This window comes from Ranitomeya variabilis, chromosome 2 (assembly GCF_051348905.1).
Source record: "Ranitomeya variabilis isolate aRanVar5 chromosome 2, aRanVar5.hap1, whole genome shotgun sequence".
In the NCBI taxonomy this organism is placed as follows: Eukaryota; Metazoa; Chordata; class Amphibia; order Anura; family Dendrobatidae; genus Ranitomeya; species Ranitomeya variabilis.
The window spans coordinates 789,372,122-789,391,819 of record NC_135233.1 but is presented as its reverse complement, the minus strand read 5'-3'; the positions used below and the strand labels follow the sequence as shown (position 1 = coordinate 789,391,819).

Sequence of the window (19,698 nt, the reverse complement as noted above, 5' to 3'; positions counted from 1 at the left end):
ATGTCGCGTTTGGAGACAACCTGATGTACCTAAACAGTAGAACCCCCCCAATTCTAACTCCAATCCTAACCCCAACACACCCCTAACCCTAATCCCAACCCTAACCATAACCCTAACCTCAACCCTAACACACCCCTAGCCCTAATCCCAACTGTTAACAGTAGTCCCAACCATAGCCTCAACCCTAACCACAACCATAACCCCAACAGAAACCCAACCCTAACCCTAGCCCAACCCTAGCCCAACCCTAACCCTATCCCAACCCTAACCCTAGCCCAATCCTAATCCTAGCTCTAACCCTAGCCCCAACACTAACCCTAACCTTGGCCCTAGCCCAACCCTAACCCTAACGGAATAATGGAAATAAATAAAAAAATATTTTATTATTTTTCCTTAACTAGGGGGGTGATAAAGGGGGGTTTGATTTACTATTTTTTAAATCTTGATCACTGTGATAGGGTCTATCACAGCTATCAAAATGAACCAATAGGAAAAATTTCCTGTTGTTGCCGGGTGCTGGCCGGCACATCTCGGCGGATGCACTGCGCATGCGCCTGTGATTTTCTTCCCGGAAGAAGGTGCCAAGAGCCAGGGGAAAGGATCGCGGGATGCAGGAGGGTCTAGGAACACTGGAGGTACTGGGGGGGGCTCGGAGGACCTCATTTCTCTCTCCTTTGATGTACTAGATCATATCAGAGGAGAGAGAAATTAAATGGGAAATCGGACTTTTTTTGCGGTCGACGGTATTCCAGGAATAACGGTGATCGTAACACTGGGGTCAGTAAAAACCGACCCAAATCATGTTCTCTGGGGTCTCAGCTATCCCCGGTAGCCGAGATCCTGGAGAATTTCCGATGCTGGGGGGGTCGCTACACCCTTATTTTTCAGCGCCGTTAAAAAGCGGCGCTGAACAATAAGTACCCTTAACTGCTGCCGTTAAACGATGTATCGGCGGTCATTAAAAGGTTAAATGTTTTGTAACAGAGCTTCAGGTCCATGACTACTTTTACACAGCTATATAGATAAAAGGGTGACCCATCAATGTAACTGTAATACTATTGTAGGAACTCTAGGATTCTGGTAGCGTGAGGCAATGAACAGACAGAGACGGGTTTCTTTAGTGCAAATAGTGTATTTGTAACACAGGATTAACACACAAAACAATATACTGATAACCCGCAATGAAACAAGTCCCTTAACCATATACAGCAAATCAGAAGAGTTCATAGGACAAAGTCCTTGGCAAGGTGAGTGTGACGGGTGACGTGCAGATCCAAAACACAGTTGGTGCAGAAAGAGTCAAATCCGGGTATGTAGTAAACACAGGGAAGTCCAGAAACAAGTCCTCAGGTTAATCCCAGGTGTGGCATGAACACGGGTAAGTCCAGAAACAAGTTCTCAAGTTGATCTCAGTTTGTGGCATAAACACGGGTAAGTCCAGAACAAGTTCTCAAGTTGCTCTCAGTTGTGGCATAAACACGGGTAAGTCCAGAACAAGTTCACATTAAAGTATTATACTGGTGTAATTTCCAGTAGCTCCCACCGGGGGGAGTAAATAAGGATTAAGTAGCAAACACAGACTAAGTCCAGCAGCAAAGTTCCAAAACAGAGTTCTTACCCGGAGGAGTGAACCAAGGGTTAAGTTCCAATGCCAACAGACTGAGAGTGTAACTTACATAGGCAGAGAATGTCCAGAGCCACGAGTTGAAGTACAGCAAACAAGCAGCTGAGCTGAAGGAGAAACAGAAGCAGAATCCTCCAGCAAAGAGGCTGACACCTGACCCGGGTTTTAAACAAATGAACAGGAAGTAGGGCAGACAAAAACAGCAAACTCCATCTTAACAAAGGGCAAAATCATTCACAAGGTAACTTGGAAAACCTGGAATACTGACATTACTCCCCCCCTAGAAACGGCCTCAGGACGATCCTGGGCCAGGCTTGTCTGGGTATCTACGATGAAATTGAGCAACCTTCAGGGGAGCATTGATGTTACTTACTGGTTCCCAAGAATCGTTTTCAGGAGAGTAACCCTGCCATCTAACCAGATACTGAAGTCGGTTTCTATGAAGTCTTGAATCGATAATGTCCTGTACAACAAATTGTTCTTCGCCATCAACCAACTCTGGTGGAGGAGGAGGTATGATACGTCCCTGAAATGTGTTGAGAGAGACTGGTTTTAATAAAGAAACATGAAATATTGGGTGTACCTTTAGAGTTCAAGGCAGCTTCAGCCGACAAGCAACAGAGCTCACAATCCCGGTGATCTTGAATGGACCGATGAACTTCTGCCCTAGCTTCTGCGAAGGAACACCCAATCTTAGATTCTTGGTAGACAACCAAACCGAGTCTCCTACCTTATACATGGGTGCCGGTTTCCGGAATCTATCGGCCAACTTCTTGTAACGCTCCTGTGCTGCGGTCAGGGAGTCTTTCAAAACTTCAAGATTACGTTGCAACACCACCACTCTGTCTTGAACTGCTGGTACCGAAGTAGCAACCGGAGACCTAGGCAAAATATTTGGATGATATCGCAGATTGGCGAAAAAAGGCGTTACCTTCGTGGAACTGCTCTGTGAGTTGTTATACGAGAATTCCGCTAACGGGAGTAGCTTCAGCCAATCATCCTGCAAATGACTGACGTAACAGCGTAGATATTGCTCCAAGGTTTGATTGGTTCGTTCGGTTTGCCCATTGGTCTGAGGATGGTATGCAGAAGACAAGCAAACATTAATGTGGAGTACAGAACAAAATCCTTTCCAAAACCTAGAGGTAAATTGTATTCCCCGGTCAGAGATGATCTCATCTGGTACCCCATGCAGCCGGAAAACATTCTGGATAACCAGATCCACTGTCTCTGTAGCTAAGGGAAGACCAGTGCAAGGAATAAAATGAGCAGCCTTCGTTAAACGGTCCACTACCACCAGAATAGTATTTTTACCGCCAGAGGTGGGTAACTCCACAATAAAGTCCATCAAAATAGACCCCCAAGGACGAGATGGTACGGGTAGTGGCTTAAGAAGGCCAGTAGGTGAAACACGAGGAACTTTGTACCGGGCACAAACCTCACAAGAGCGGGCATAGTCATTTACATCCTTCAAACAGGTAGGCCACCAGAAAAAACGACTTAAAAATTCCTGCGTCTTCTGTACCCCCCGATGACCAGCCAATACGGAGTCATGGACCAATTTGAGAATTCGAAGTCTCACAGCCTCAGGGACATAAATACAGCGATCTCTAAGCCATACACCATTCTGAAAGACAAGATTCACATTGTCAGGTGGGGCAGCAAGAAATACGTCACCATCATAGGCCAGCTTGATCTCCTCCCACAGGTCCCGGTCCTGGAGCACTCCTATGAAATTGGCATCCGACAAGATGGTCTTAGACGGGTCCCAGGCACGGAGTCCATCGTGTGGATTCGGGATAGTGCATCGGCTTTCCCATTACGTGAACCTGGGCGGTACGAGATGACAAAATCAAACTGGTTCAGGAACAAACTCCACCTAGCCTGTCGAGGAGAGAGACATCTGGCAGACTTGAGGAATTCCAAATTACGGTGATCTGTGAGCACTACTACCTGTTGAGTTGCTCCCTGCAAATGGTGTCTCCATTCCTTAAAGGCGGAAATGATTGCCAAAAGTTCCTTATCTGCAATATCATAGTTCAGTTCAGCAGATGATAACCTGCGAGAAAAGAAGGCACACGGGTGCAGCAAACCTTTATCTCCGGTTCGTTGTGAGAGGATTGCTCCCAGTGCACAGTCAGAAGCATCCACCTCCGCGACAAACGGCAGTGCAGGATCCGGGTGCGTCAATATCGGAGCAGTGGTAAAACAAACCTTTAGGCGATCAAAGGCTTACTGGGCTTGCGAAGACCATACAAACTTCTTCCCCTTCTTAGTGAGGAGAGTGATGGGACGGACAATTTCCAAAAAAAATTCCGGATAAAACGTCTATAAAAGTTAGCAAAACCAATGAATCTTTGTACCTCTTTAACGTTTCCTGGTACCGGCCAATCTATGATCGCCTGGATCTTGCTGGACTCCATATTCAATCCCTGGGGAGAAATAGCATAGCCTAAAAATTGAATTTTGGAGCAATGAAATTCACACTTTTCGAGTTTGATATACAAATGGTTATCTCTCAAACGTCTGAGCATGGTCTTGACATGTTCCTGGTGTTCCTGTAGGGAATCAGAGAAAATCAAGATGTCATCCAGGTAAATTACTACATACTGATCCAGTAAATCCCTGAAAATATCGTTGGCTAAGTGTTGGAAAGCAGCAGGAGCGTTACAGAGTCCGAATGGCATCACTAAATATTAAAAATGTCCATAACGACATCTGAAAGCTGTCTTCCATTCATCTCCGGGACGTATACGGAGTAAATTATATGCCCCGCGAAGATCTAATTTGGTGAATATTTTAGCTTGGCGAACTCTCTCCAACAATTCAGGAATTAACGGCAACGGGTACCTGTTACGGATGGTTACCTTGTTTAGCTCCCGATAGTCAATACACGGTCTTAGAGTGCCATCTGTTTCCTTTACATAGAATATGGGAGCGCCCGCTGGTGAAGAAGATGGTCGGATAAACCCCTTGGCTAAATTCTCATCTATATACTCCCGTAATGTCTTTAATTCTGGAGCTGCCAACGGGTAAACATGGCCGAAAGGAATCGCTGCCCCAGGAAGCAGCTCTATGGGGCAGTCATATGGTCTGTGTGGAGGGAGTTGGTCTGCCTTCCTCTTGTCACAAATGTCCGAAAATTCCTGGTAAACCAGAGGGAGAGTAGATACCTGTTTCGTTTCCTCCAAATTCTGGGTAGCTGGAGCCGTTACCGTTGGACTGATGGTAGGGCTACACTTCGGAAGGAAGGATATCTCCTTGGTTTCCCAATTGATGTTTGGATTCTGTGACCGTAACCAGGGAATTCCTAAAATTTCAGGAAAATGAGGAGAAGATATTAACATAAATGATAGGGTTTCCAGATGGTCTGGTTCTATCTTACACTTCAGAAGCACCGTCTCCCGGTCTACTGGCCCAGAAACTAATGGAGAACCATCCACCATTTCCATGGTGACTGGTGAGGCTCTTAGCTGTGTCTTAATACCATGTTCCCTGGCAAAAGAAGAATCAATGAAATTTCCACCTGCTCCAGAGTCTATCATAGCAGAACTTGGTATCCACTGTCCCTCCCACAGAATCTGAATAGGAAGAGAACAATGTGAGTATTTCTCCCCTTGATCTTTAGGGGAAGTCGACATCACTGTTAGGGGAACCACAGCATCTAGATGTAAACTGGTCTCCGAAACTTCTGACTCAGTGTCCGTATTGTCATAATCCCCTACTGCCGCCAACACCTTGTTAGGTCGCCTGGGACATTTAGGATAATTAATAAGGAAATGATCCGACTGACCACAGTAAAAGCATAAGCGTTCACGAAAGCGATATTCACGGCGTTCATTACTCTCACGTTTTTGTAGTGAGTCCACTTGCTTAGGCACCTCCTCAGCTTCCCGCGGGTTCTTGCTGGTAGTTTCCCTAGATGGAAGAGTAAAATTAGTGATGCGATTTAAAGCTGCCCATTTCTCTTGTCTGCGTTCAGTTAGGCAGATATCAATACGCACACAGTGTTGTAAAAATAACTCATACTCCTGTGGAGACTCTGAGCGAGCTAGCTCATCCTTGATTGTACTGGACAACCCTTTTCTAAAAATTGGCAATAATGCATTGTTATCCCAGTTGGTATCCACTACTAACCTCTTAAATTCAGTAATATACTCTATGACTGAATGTTTCCCCTGGCGTAAGGAAAGCAAGGATTTTTCAGCGGAGGCACGGCGATTGGGATCATCAAACATTTGCGCCATAGCTGCCAGAAAATCATCCAAATTATTTAGACGGACATCGCGACTTTCAACCATAGGATTTGCCCAAGCAAGTGCCCGTGATGTCAACAACATAATAATACATAGTACCTTAGATCTATCAGACTGATAGTAAGAAGCATGTACATCAAAAAAATAATATACATTGATTAACAAACCCGCGAAATTGACTTCGGTCACCATTAAACCGGAAAGGAGGCAATTTAGGCATACTGGTGGGTGGTGTATGCTGAACAGGTGGTGTAACCTAAGCGTCTACCAAGGTACGTAAATCTTGGAGAGTCTGACCAAACACCTGCGCATTGTGGTTAGCCCGGGAGTCAATGTCTCTAATCTTATTTTGTACAGCCGCCACCTCCTGCTGCAAGGAGTTAATCATAGCAAACATCTTGTCTACCCGTGTCTCTGTCATTGCCCCAGCAGAATCCTTTTTAGGCTGGAGTATCCTGTAATACTATTGTAGGAACTCTAGGATTCTGGTAGCGTGGGACAATGAACAGACAGAGACGGGTTTCTTTAGTGCAAATAGTGTATTTGTAACACAGCAATAACACACAAAACAATATACTGATAACCCGCAATGAAACAAGTCCCTTAACCATATACAGCAAATCAGAAGAGTTCCTAGGACAAAGTCCTTGGCAAGGTGAGTGTGACGGGTGACGTGCAGATCCACAACACAGTTGGTGCAGAAAGAGTCAAATCCGGGTATGTAGTAAACACAGGGAAGTCCAGAAACAAGTCCTCAGGTTAATCCCAGGTGTGGCATGAACACGGGTAAGTCCAGAAACAAGTTCTCAAGTTGATCTCAGTTTGTGGCATAAACACGGGTAAGTCCAGAACAAGTTCTCAAGTTGCTCTCAGTTGTGGCATAAACACGGGTAAGTCCAGAACAAGTTCACATTAAAGTATTATACTGGTGTAATTTCCAGTAGCTCCCACCGGGGGGAGTAAATAAGGATTAAGTAGCAAACACAGACTAAGTCCAGCAGCAAAGTTCCAAAACAGAGTTCTTACCCGGAGGAGTGAACCAAGGGTTAAGTTCCAAAGCCAACAGACTGAGAGTGTAACTTACATAGGCAGAGAATGTCCAGAGCCACAGGTAGAAGTACAGCAAACAAGCAGCTGAGCTGAAGGAGAAACAGAAACAGAATACTCCAGCAAAGAGGCTGACACCTGACCCGGGTTTTAAACAAATGAACAGGAAGTAGGGCAGACAAAAACAGCAAACTCCATCTTAACAAAGGGCAAAATCATTCACAAGGTAACTTGGAAAACCTGGAATACTGACAGTAACCCCTTTTCCATATGTAGACCCAGCAGTAGACCAAAGTTCTTCCGATATCATAAAACACCAGTAGAAATCATGCAGTATCTAGATGGAGTATAAAAATACTTAAAGGAGTATTCTCAAGTTGCCTCTTAAGAAGCTCAGAGCATTTTAGTTTCCTTAGTTGCCTTCCTTTCTGGTTTATAGCATGGGGGGCTCTCCTCTTTTAATGACCGTTCTGGTGAATAGACTTGAAATATTTGTAGAACTATAAAGTTCAGCACAAGTTCTGCTATAAGGCATTCAGCTGTCAGTAGTTTGTTCTGGAGTCTATACTGCTATCCCTGAATATACAGATAGAGATAGCAAGTTATCTGAGCAAGCACATATCTCAGTGAGAGCAGAGATTAAGAGACCTGCTGTGAAAGCTAACTGCTGTATAGAAATCAATCTGGGGAGAGCTGATTGGAATGCTATGAGTTGAATCCTGGAATGTAAGTGCTGCACACTCTCGGCCAGGGTCTAGTGGCCGAGCATAATGAAAACAAGCTCTACACTATAAAAGACTAAAGCTGTTATTGCATAAGAATAACAGCAGATAGAAATAGCAAGTCAGTAGCTTATTTCCATGCTAACTAATTAAAGCAATTTAAGATCTTGAGAAAGACTGAAAAAACATTTATCATACTTTTCCTCTTCTGCAAGTTCTTAAAGATTTGCCTTGAATTAAGATGAAGGAGCAATTTTCTTTTCAGAAACACACTTGTCATTGCCCAGTATCTAGTGTTTGAACCCTACTGACGTGAATAAAGATGTGCTACGATGCCAGACACAGCCCATAAATAAGTGTAGGACTATTTCTAAAGGTGGAGAAGGTTTGGGGGGAATCAAGCTCAATTTTGCAATCAAGGACAATCACTTTAAATGGAACTTCTTTTAGCATAAAATAGTCATATTGCGGCCTAAGGTTTTATTATAGAAACAATAGATCATAATTTGTTTCATTCTTGGACTTTATGACTGCATAAGTACATTACAGGTTAAAGTTTATTTTATACATTTAATCTTTACTTTTTTTTAACAAAATAGATAAAATACTGTTCATATACTTACAGAATTATTTGGTGTTTAAACAAATTGTTGGAGACGTGTTTACGGGAATTTACGACCCATCAGATACCAGACAGATTCTTCAAAAGGAAATCGAAAGAGCCATTTTCTTGAAATCAGAAGAAAGTAAATTGTTTCCCCATTCTCCGTGGCTCAATAAAGTCAAACAACTATTTAATTTATCTCTTGTAAATTCTGGTAGGTTTGCCAAATATATCTGCAGGATTTTTTTATCTTGATTTGTGTACTTAATGGACCTTAATGGAACATCATTATTATTGTGTGACAGCAAAAACATGATCTAATTACATGATTATAAAAACAATATGGCTTTGAAATTGTATAATTAAATGTATAAGTATCTTATTTCTAGGACTGTAGTTAGGTTCTTCAGTTCTTCATTTTCAGTTGAAGCTTTGATATATTTGCCTCAATGGGGCTATCTGACCTACAAGATGTATTCTACATGACATGAAAGTGACACCTAAGCTGTCACAGCCGTTTGGCCATCAAATCAGTATGCATATCCCAGGTTTATGGAATGGGGCCATGTGAGTCTCCTCCTTAAAATCAGAGCCTGGCAACTGACTAAGATCCAGTTCTATGCCAGTTCTGTTCTGTGTTCAATATATGTAATACGTCAACTTAGAGTAGTGAGTGTAACGCATATTTTTAGAAGGATGTGTAAGAAAATGTGTATTCTACATGAATATTTTAGGCTATTTTTCCTGAAATTAGAAAAACAAAAATACATATTTACCAATCTAAATGTTCTAGAATTCTCATGAAAATTGTTTAAGAAACTGTCTTACATGACTTGCACCATGTTTATTTATTTCACTCACATAGCACCACTAATTCCACTGCGCTTTACATACATTGTCATCACTGTCCCCATTGAGGCTCAAAATCTTAATTCAATACCAATATGTGGGAGGAAACCGGAGAACCCAGAGGAAACCCACACAAACACGGGGAGAACATACAAATTCCTAACACATGTTGTCCTTGGTGGGATTTGAACCTAGGACCCCAGCACTGCAAAGCAGCAGAGCTAACCACTGAGCCACCGTGCTGTCCCATATTATGTGTTTTAGACACTTACTGCACCTGTCTGACAAGGGGGCTTAGCCATTCAGAAAAAGGAGTGGCTTAGCATGTAACAGTAAAAAATGCAGCATAATTTGGCTACAGTTTTTGGCAAAAATTAGCCATCTAATATGTAGTGTAAACGTAGACTTGATGGTCCTAAAATGTTCAACATTTATTAAACAGCATAAAACATATTCATAAATCCGACGCATTTTAAGACTGTCTAGTGTAAAGTTGCACTATCTGAGAATTAGACAGTATTCATAAAAAAAATACTCAGTCATTAGGATTATAAAACATATTAGTCATGTAGTGATGGTTCCATCTTAGGTTTTGCATTGCTTTTAGTTGGAATATTATCACACAAGATATATGAGCAGAAGTTACAGCACATGGCAGCATTTATTCATTGTTACTTGGAAAAGAGAAATCTATCTTTTTAGTTGGCTTGTCTGAACTGTGATGTAACAAACTCTAAACATATAAGATTATATTTCGTCATGCAGATTTGAAGATCTTCCCAGTATGATACAGTTTACTATTTCTTTGTGTGCTTAATGCATTACAACTCCTCGGATATACTGTATGCCATACCATTTTGTACATATCTATTTTATATCATTACAGGTGTAATAGTTGCAGGACCACCCGCTTCTGGAAAAAGTTCATGCATTAGTGTATTAATTCAGGCACTTAATCATATACAAGTCTCTAGTGGAGAAACATCCCATAAAATTGTGAAGGTTCATCCTCTGAGTGTGGACAACAGGACTCTGATGTTTGGTGGTCAAAACACATCACATATGTGGCAGGATGGAGTTATTAGCTATTTATGGAAGAAGGCAATTCGGGTAAGTTTTTTTTGCAATTTAGGAGACAGCAAAAATTGATGCTGGGGTGTATGGCGAAATAAATATGTGGTGTCATATGACTGTGCCATGTGCCTAAGGATTTGATTAGATGTTAAATATTAAAATGATACTAGTCGTCTTTCATATGTTTACGTTTCCTCATTCCCTTAAATTAAAGGGAACCTGTCACCCCCAAAATTGAAAGTAAGCTAAGCCCACCAGCATTAGGGGCTTATCTACAGCATTCTGGAATGCTATAGATAAGCCCCCGATGTATCCTGAAAGATGAGAAAAAGAGGTTAGAGTATACTCACCCGCTGTGGTCCGGGTCCGATAGGCGTCGCGGTCCGGTCCGGGGCCTCCCATCTTCTTACGATGACGTCCTCTTCTTGTCTTAACGCTACGGCTCCGGCGCAGGCGTACTTTGTCTGCCCTGTTGAGGGCAGAGCAAACTACTGCAGTGCGCAGGCGCTGGGCCTCTCTGACATTTCCCGGCGCCTGCGCACTGCAGTACTTTGCTCTGCCCTCAACAGGGCAGATAAGTATGCCTGCGCCGGAGCCGCAGCGTGAAGACAAGAAGAGGACGTCATCGTAAGAAGATGGGAGGCCCCGGACCGGACCGCGATGCCTATCGGACTCGGACCACAGCGGGACCGCCCCTGGGTGAGTATAATCTAATCTCTTTTTCTCATCTTTCAGGTTACATTGGGGGTTTATCTACCGCATTACAGAATGCTGTAGATAAGCCCCTGATGCTGGTGGGCTTAGCTCACCTTCGATTTTGGGGTGACAGGTTCCCTTTAACTGAAACATCTATATGTCTAAATGTTTCCATTTCTAGAATCACTGTAATTCTTGGCTTTGGTTTGATGGCCCTCTGAACAGTAGCTGGGCTGACAACTTCAACAGTGTACTTGGACCAGAGAATGTGAGTACAATATTACCAGACATAAAACATAAAGGTATCCTTCACAGTTCTATGTGATTATATCAGATTTGGAATTGTTCAATTAGTCTTTTTTTCCTTCCTTTCTTCTCAAATGTGTTGTCTTATGCCAGTTTTGTTTGTCCCATGTGTTCAGCTGGGCATCTATGCAGGTACAATGCAAAAATATTGCTGTCACTGCTCTTGTAGGATATGATTATTGGTTTATATTATTTTTAGGTTTTACAGCTTCATAATGGTGACTACTTGGAACTTCCAGAAAATCTGAAATTGATTTTTGAAACAACTGATTTGCAAACCGCTTCACCTACAACCTTGACAAAAGCCGTGAGTGGAACCATTGTTATTTAATAAAAGCTTTTCATGAACTTATAGCGCAATCATCATTTTAATTTTTATTTAATAAATCAATAGTACACATAAAAATAAGCAACTTTGTAATATATCTTATCTGAAAAATGTACTTCTTTCTCTGCCACAATTTATCAATTATTGTTGAAATGTTCAATTCTGAGGTAAAATCTGTAGTCAGTGAAGACAGACTTTCCCATTACCGTGATGAAAGATGGCAGCTGCTACTAATGAGATTCTATCTAGATATGAGAGGGAGTAGCTCTGTCTCTGGTAACTGTCATCTCCTATCTCAGTAATGGGAAAGTCTGTCTTCACAGAATACAGATTTTGCCGCAGAATTGAAAATTTTGATAATCATGATCAACTCTGGCAGAAAAAGAAGCGAATTTCTCTGACAAGATATTTTACAAAATTGCTTATTTTCATACTGTATGTACTATTCATTTATGAAATAAAAATTAAAATTGTGGTTATCCTTTCAAGAAAATTGCTTATATTTTATTACTTATTATATTTTAGGGGGTGTTATATATTGAAGGTGAAGCACTTGGGTGGAGACCCCTGTCTAAAATTTGGCTAGATGGAAGAAACCAACAAGAAAATGCTGTAAGTTTAATGAGAATTACAACACATTGGTTTTTATGTTTAAGCTTAAATTTTAAAAATGGCCATCTTCTAAGATATACAGACTTCAAGATTATCACGTGCATAGGAACGCAGAGTCATGATAATCTTGCAGTGTGTGTGGACCTTGTTAGTCTACCATCGGTTTCTGAGAAGGTAACTGAAAAAGTGACATTCAATGTATCTTCACATCCTGTTGTCACTTTTGAAATCTATTCTTCATAACAAAAAAAATCCAGGAAAAATGCTTGCATTCCTGATAGTAAAACAGTATTAACAAAGCTTTTTTCTTTTTACTTTCATACACAGATATATGCTTGTATATCACTTCTCCATGAATGCATTATTATTTTATGTGCACTTGTATTTTTAATACTTAAATATTCTCTCTTTAGGTTCTTTCAAAAGCTTTCTACCGGACTTTGGACCCCATCTTCAATCTTGTTCTTCATGATACCAAGTAAAGTAACTTAGTTTTGAAACATTTTACACATATGCTATAATCTGGATCAAAGTGTAATCCTCAAAAACCCCATGTGGACAGTATGATTCCACAAATGGTTAGCTAAATAGAGAGGAGGAGAAAAAGAGACCTATAGACCCAAGCTAGAACATTGAGAGAAGAGGTCAGCAGTATACATACTTTTGTTTCATCTATCAAAGGCCAAAGACTCAAAAAGGCTACCTCGGAAAGACTTGGCACAAGCAACTGTGTCTGGCAGATTCTAGAGGAATACTGACCTTCACTCTTTAACCACTGTCCCAGGATATGGTCTTACAACGGGGTACATTAGATTGATTCCATGGAAGGGCTGCTTTCCAGAGGAGCAAACCAGAGGCAGGAAGGGATAACAAGCAGGGTACAAGCTGAGAAATCACATCAAGGACAAAGTTAGGAGGCAATTGGGTGGTCAAAAATCAAGCCAGAGTCAGAACACCGAAATACAAAACAGCACACAAGAGCCAAGTAACAGACAGCCAAGTCTAGCAGAAATAACAACTGGCAGCTAGGGACTGTCTGTTGGAGTTTCTATAAAAGGGAACCCATGGCTCCCAGCAGAGAGCAAATTACCTACATGCTCACTGCAGCAAAACACAAGTGTATTGCAAAGAGAACACTATTCTCAGCTATATAAAAGCTAAACCCCCACACCCTGCCAGTGCTCAGCAGTAACAGCAGTGTTAGTGTGGCTCTGCCTAGAAAATAGGGCAGTAGTTGCAGCAGTACGTTCAGACACTGATGTGACATCACAGGGAACACTCACTGAGCTCTGAACCTGCAGCTAAATAAACATGTCAGAGAAAGCAGGTTTGGAAAATTAAAGATCAAAGAGAAACATCAGCGACAAACAATGATATGCAACTTAAACCTCTCTGGATACATGGAACGCCAGGGCCGTGGGGCACTCTGTACCGGGTCCAGTACTTAAGCGGACGTGTCACGGCGGCGACCAGGTCCGTGGCCCTTGGCACCTATGTAAAAGGAACATTGTTTAAAGTTTATGTTCGTGACGCCACCTGTGATATTCGTTCAGTAGGGACCGACGCTGCTTAAAAGGGTCCTCTGGGGAGATGGTATGGCAGCTAGATGGTATAACTTCCCACAGGTGAAGTATGTCCCCAGGGCTCCCGGTGAGTAAGTGAAGATGGTGAGAAGTGCCGTGAAGACCGACACAGGTTTGCAGTCTCTTTACCTGGTTTACTGAAGCTTCAGGCAACCGCAGTCCAGGGCACCAGATCTCAGGACAGGCAGGGTCCAGCTGGCTTGGAAGCAAATCCAGAGTCTCCTTCACCAGGTGGAGATGAAAGCCTTCCTCAAAACGCGGTGGTATTGTAGTCCCTTACTGCCTATGGCTTCTGATAAGGTCCTCACAGTTCCTCTCTGTCCCCCATAAAGGTTAGGACACAACCCGTATGACAGGTGAAGCAGGCCTTTTTTATAGAGTCTCTATCACGACCCGGGCTTTATATGTATCACTGTGTCTCCTGGGTGTAAAGGCGGACAGGTAACTTGAAGTTTAGCTGTCCTGCCGGTTTCAGCTATGTCACTTAGAGTTCAGCACGGCCATGGTCTTCCGGCTACCGGAATCTGCGCCAGCCAGGGAGGTAGCTAATTCACTGCTCTGCTCTGCTGGTATCACTCTCCTGTGCCTTTTCTCTCCTGCACACTTTCCACAAGCTGTTCTTTTCCTTTCTGTTCTCTTTCTCCAAGGGCTGTAGTACCTCAGACTACAGGGCCCCTTCAGACCTTCTGACACTCTATGTCTGTCTGCACTCTCCTCTGTCTGTCTCAGACTGCTGTCTGGCACTAACTGAACTCTCCCCTCCAGACCAGAATGTATTTATAGGGGAGTTCACCCTAAACCAGGTTTAGAGCTCCCCCTTCTGGCCTGGAGCATGAACATGTTGTGTGTATTTGATTACCTGGTGAAAGATATCCTTCATCACTTCCAAGCGTGACATCACTCTCCCCAAGGGGAAAGCAATGCCACTGTGACGACCAGGACCCTGGGGCGTCACATACACAGAAATATATCTACATTTTATCCATGAAAAAGTTCTATATATACTTATAAAAAATGCATACTTATATTGTTATAATTTAACCATTAAATATGTTGATATATAATGTTTTGCTGTAAAATGCCTTAGATTAGTGTTTCATGTCACTAAAAAAATGGAAATTTTTATTGAATTTAGATTCATTTTTAGCCTGCGTGGCTCAATACATTTTACATTCCTCCTAACCCTATAAAATAGACCCTATAAAAAAGAGCAATATATTTACAAATGTATTTATATTTATTCATAAGGGCAATTGTTCCAGTAACAGAAGTCGGCTTGTTTCATTCTTTTACCAACTTATTGACCGTCCTGCTTAATGATAAGGCCCAGAGTATTGGCGGACAGCTGCATATTGAGAGACTTTTTATCTTCTGCCTTATCTGGTCGGTAGGATCACTTATTGAATATTCAGACAGGAAGAAGTTCAGTGATCTTCTAAAGGTCTACACATCAGTGTAAGTGTAATTTATGCCTCAGATATCATTTATACCTGTCATAATATTATATTATCAATATCTAATATTCCATCCAATATTGAAAATAAAATGTCAAGCAAACCACAAACATATCTTTCCATTTATTATTATGCATTTTTCAGTGCAGAATTGACACTTCTTCATGTATCATTTCCAGCTTGTAGTCAGTGGTGGATAGCACTTATCTTTGGGGAAATCTCCCGCACAGGCTTTACAAAGTCTGTTTGTTGCCTTTTAGCAAGATACTGACAATATTTTAGCAATCACTGCAAGGCCTAATTCAGATGTCCATGTTTCAAGTCATTGTTCTGTGTTTTTCACAGCTAGAACTCATACTAATTATATTCAACTACATGGTGGCCCGATTCTAACGCATCGGGTATTCTAGAATATGTACTGTATATATGTATATAGCAGCCACATAGTATATAGCACAGGCCACGTTTTATATAGGAGCCACGTAGTATATAGCAGCCACGCAGTATATAACACAGTCACGTAATATATAACACAGCCCACGTAATGTATAGCACAGGCCACGCAGTATATAACACAGGCCACGCAGTATATAACACAGCCCACGCAGTATATAACACAGCCCACGCAGTATATATCACAGCCCACGCAGTATATAACACAGCCCATGCAGTATATAACACAGCCCACGTAATATATAGCACAGCCCACGCAGTATATAACACAGCCCACACAGTGTATAACACAGCCCACGCAGTATATAACACAGCCCATGCAGTACATAATAGCCCACGCAGTATATAACACAACCCATGCAATATAAAACACAGCCCACGTAATGTATAGCACAGCCCACACAGTATATAACACAGCCATGCAGTATATAACACAGGCCACACAGTATATAAAACAGCCCACGCAGTATATAACACAGGCCACGCAGTATATAACACAGGCCACGCAGTATATAACAGTGGCCACGCAGTATATAACAGTGGCCACGCAGTATATAACACAGCCCACACAGTATATAGCACAGCCCACGCAGTATATAACACTGCCCACATAGTTTATAACACTGCCAACATAGTATATAGCAGCCACGCAGTATATAACACAGCCCATGTAATATATAGCACAGCCCACGCAGTATATACACAGCCCACGCAGTATATAACACAGGCCACGCAGTATATAACAGGGGCTACGCAGTATATAACACAGCCCACACATTATATATCACAGCCCATGCAGTATATAACACTGCCCACGTAGTATATAACACTGCCCACATAGTATATAGCAGCCACGCAGTATATAACACAGCCCACGTAATATATAGCACAGCCCACACAGTATATAACACAGCCCATGCAGTATATAACACAGGCCACACAGTGTTATGAACTGGTGGTTTAGGAGCGTCATGGGAAGTGCTCTGGAGGAGGTGGTATCTGTACTGACCGCAGTTCCTGAGCTTAACACAACACTAGAAGTAGCCGTGGGATGTTCCTGTCACTCCCTAGACACCTCGTCACAGCCAGAGGACTAACTACTCCTAAAGATAGAAACAGGAAAGCTATCTTGCCTCAGAGAAAATCCCCAAAGGATAGAACAGCCCTCCACAAATATTGACTGTGAGTGGAGAGGGAAATGACATACGCAGAATGAAACCAAGATGTAGCAAAGGAGGCCAGTCTAGCTAGATAGATAGAACAGAACAGAATACTGTGCGGTCAGTATTAAAAACTAGAAAAATCCACCAGAGAGTTTACAAAAATCTCCACACCTGACTAAAGGTGTGGAGGGTAAATCTGCTTCCCAGAGCTTCCAGCTTAACTGAATAAATCCATACTGACAAGCTGGACTAGAAAAAACATAGAAAGTGCAGAACGATTAAGTCCACAACAAGTGGACTGCAAAAGAACAAAGCAAGGACTTATCTTTGCTGAACGGGTCAGAATATCAGGGAAATCCAAGCAGAGATGTGAATCCAAGTAGGAACCATTGACAACTGGCACTGGCTGAAGGATAAAACCAGGCTAAATAGCCGAGCCAGAAAGACAATCAGTGGAAGCAGCTGCTGACTACTAGATCCAAGGAGCAGCCGTACCACTTAAAACCACCGGAGGGAGCCCAAGAGCAGAACTCACAAAAGTGCCACTTACAACCACCGGAGGGAGCCCAAGAGCGGAATTCACAACAACACAGTATATAGCACAGGCCATGCAGTATATAACATAGCCGACGTAGTATATAGCAGCCACGCAGTATATAACACTGGCCACGTAATATATAGCACAGCCCATGCAGTATATAACACAGCCCGCGCAGTATATAACACTGCCCACGTAGTATATAGCAGCCACGCAGTATATAACACAGTCCACGTAGTATATAGCAGTGTGGGCACCATATCCCTGTTAAAAAAATAATTACAATAAAAAATAGTTATTTACTCACCCTCCGGCGTCCAGCGAAGCTGTCCCGATGCGCGCGCTGCTGCCGCCAGCTTCCGTTCCCAGAGATGCATTGCGAAATTACCCAGATGACTTAGTGGTCTCGCGAACGGAACGGAAGCTGGCGGCAGCCGCGCGCGCATCGGCAGACGACGAAAGGTGAAAATAGCAGGTTTTTTGTTTTTTCATAATTTTTAACATTAGATTTTTTTACTATTGATGCATAGGCATCATCAATAGTAAAAAGTTGGTCACACAGGGTTAATAGCAACGTTAACGGAGTGCGTTACACTGCGGCATAACGCTGTCCGTTAACGCTGCCATTAACCCTGTGTGAGCGCTGACTGGACGGGAGTATGGAGCGGGCGCCGGGCACTGACTGGACGGAAGTAGGGAGGGACTAATTCTCGGCCAGACTGTGGCCGTCGCTGATTGGTCGTGGCAGCCAGGACAGGCAACTGGCGAGACCAATCAGCGATGCGAGATTTCCGTGACAGACAGACAAACAGACGGAAGTGCCCCTTAGACAATTATATATAGAGAGGTGTCTGTTCACATGTCCAAGGTCTTTTTTCAGGTCAAATGTCTGCAAAATAAAACAAAAAAAAAGTCTGATTTTGACATGAGTGATGGATAAAAATCACACTTTCAAATATGAGGCTGTGAATAATTTGGACGTCACTAGAACGCAACTTGAATGCCATCAGTGTGCTGTTCAAATCTTTCATTGTGTGTTTGTTTGCTATGAGAAAAAGGCATCAGTTTTTTGCATTTGAGAAAAACTACTGAAACACTGATGGTAAAAACTGACAAACTGACCAAAATCTGATCCCAAACACTGATCAAAATTGGTCCCCTTTATCCATGTACAAGTGAAAACATACATTCGAATGAGGCCCAACGGAAGATTGTAGTCAGTCATGAAGGTCACTCAATTGAGGAGTTGCTGACCTGTTTGTCTTTTTGTGTAGTTTGCCAGATGATGACCAGGAGATTTCGGTATTTGATTATTTTCTTGATGAGTCAGGAGAATGGGATACATGGCAGTCACGCTTACCAGATATCACATATGTTGGGAACACAGACATCATGGGAGAAACATTCATTGAAACCCAAGACACGGTGAGTTGTGGCAAAACAAGTAGGAAAGTAAAATCCTATTTGAGGGACAAAGAGAACATATTTCTATATTTGTGAAAATGTGCAAACAATGTCAAGTTTGATGCTTGACCTAAAGGGAAGGCTCCGCATTTGTAGATCATTAATAAATCAATGTAATGTGGCATAACGTGCTGTTATAACCAAGTTTTGATTGCATTTGAAACATTTTTTGTGTGTTATAGGCGTTTAAAGAAGGCACTGGGGGCTGACATCTTGCTTTCACAATAGCAGCACGACACTTTCAATGTCATAATACGGCACCCCATAGTCATAGGAGATAACAGATGGACGCCGACCCTATCTATTATAATGGAGATGTCACTGCTGTGAAATGGGCACACCTCTCCACAATTCACAGTAGTGGGAGTGTTCTGCTGCCATTTTCATGGAGCCCTCGGCATACTACATATGTATCTGAAGCGCCCCCACTGCCGCAGGGCCGAGGGGTACCCGGTACCGGGCCTCTGAGTCTCTGCTCTGGGGTTGTCACGGTGGCTAGACCCGGTCCGTGACCCTGCCGAGGGGCGTCCAGTGAAAGGTGGTTGTGGATGGTGGTGGTGAGGCTGTGGTGGTGCGGTGCAGTAAATAACGAGGACACCAGGTTGCAGTCTCTTTACCTCTTTACTGAAGATCTCTGGGTCCTCAGTCCGGAATCCGGATAACCAGGCTGCGCAAGTCCGGCCGGCCCAATGGCCCCTCCGGAGTTCTCCTAGCAGGTGGAAATCTGTGCCTTCCTTCTAGCGCTAGGTGTTGTGGTCCTTCCCTGCTGTGCTTACAGAAAGTCCCCACAACTGTTGTGTCTGTTTCTTAAGTTCCCTCACAACTCGATTAGATGATGTTCTGCTAATCCTCCGTCCCTCCCTGGTGTTCTGGTTGGGACGGAACCCGTTTGACGGGTAGGCTCGGAGCTCTTCCGGGACCATAG

General features: G+C 42.8%; 1 protein-coding gene across 1 annotated transcript in view; it reads left to right on the top strand.

Moving 5' to 3' along the window:
• The window catches only part of LOC143803957 (dynein axonemal heavy chain 5-like), a 587,287-nt gene that overhangs the window by 336,398 nt on the left and 231,191 nt on the right, over positions 1-19,698 (top strand). Inside the window, exons 51-58 of the mRNA XM_077281707.1 lie at positions 8,275-8,467; positions 9,989-10,212; positions 11,054-11,140; positions 11,378-11,485; positions 12,032-12,118; positions 12,532-12,596; positions 14,950-15,156; positions 18,584-18,734. Coding sequence (XP_077137822.1) covers positions 8,275-8,467; positions 9,989-10,212; positions 11,054-11,140; positions 11,378-11,485; positions 12,032-12,118; positions 12,532-12,596; positions 14,950-15,156; positions 18,584-18,734 — 1,122 coding nt within the window. The remainder of the gene's footprint in view (positions 1-8,274; positions 8,468-9,988; positions 10,213-11,053; positions 11,141-11,377; positions 11,486-12,031; positions 12,119-12,531; positions 12,597-14,949; positions 15,157-18,583; positions 18,735-19,698) is intronic.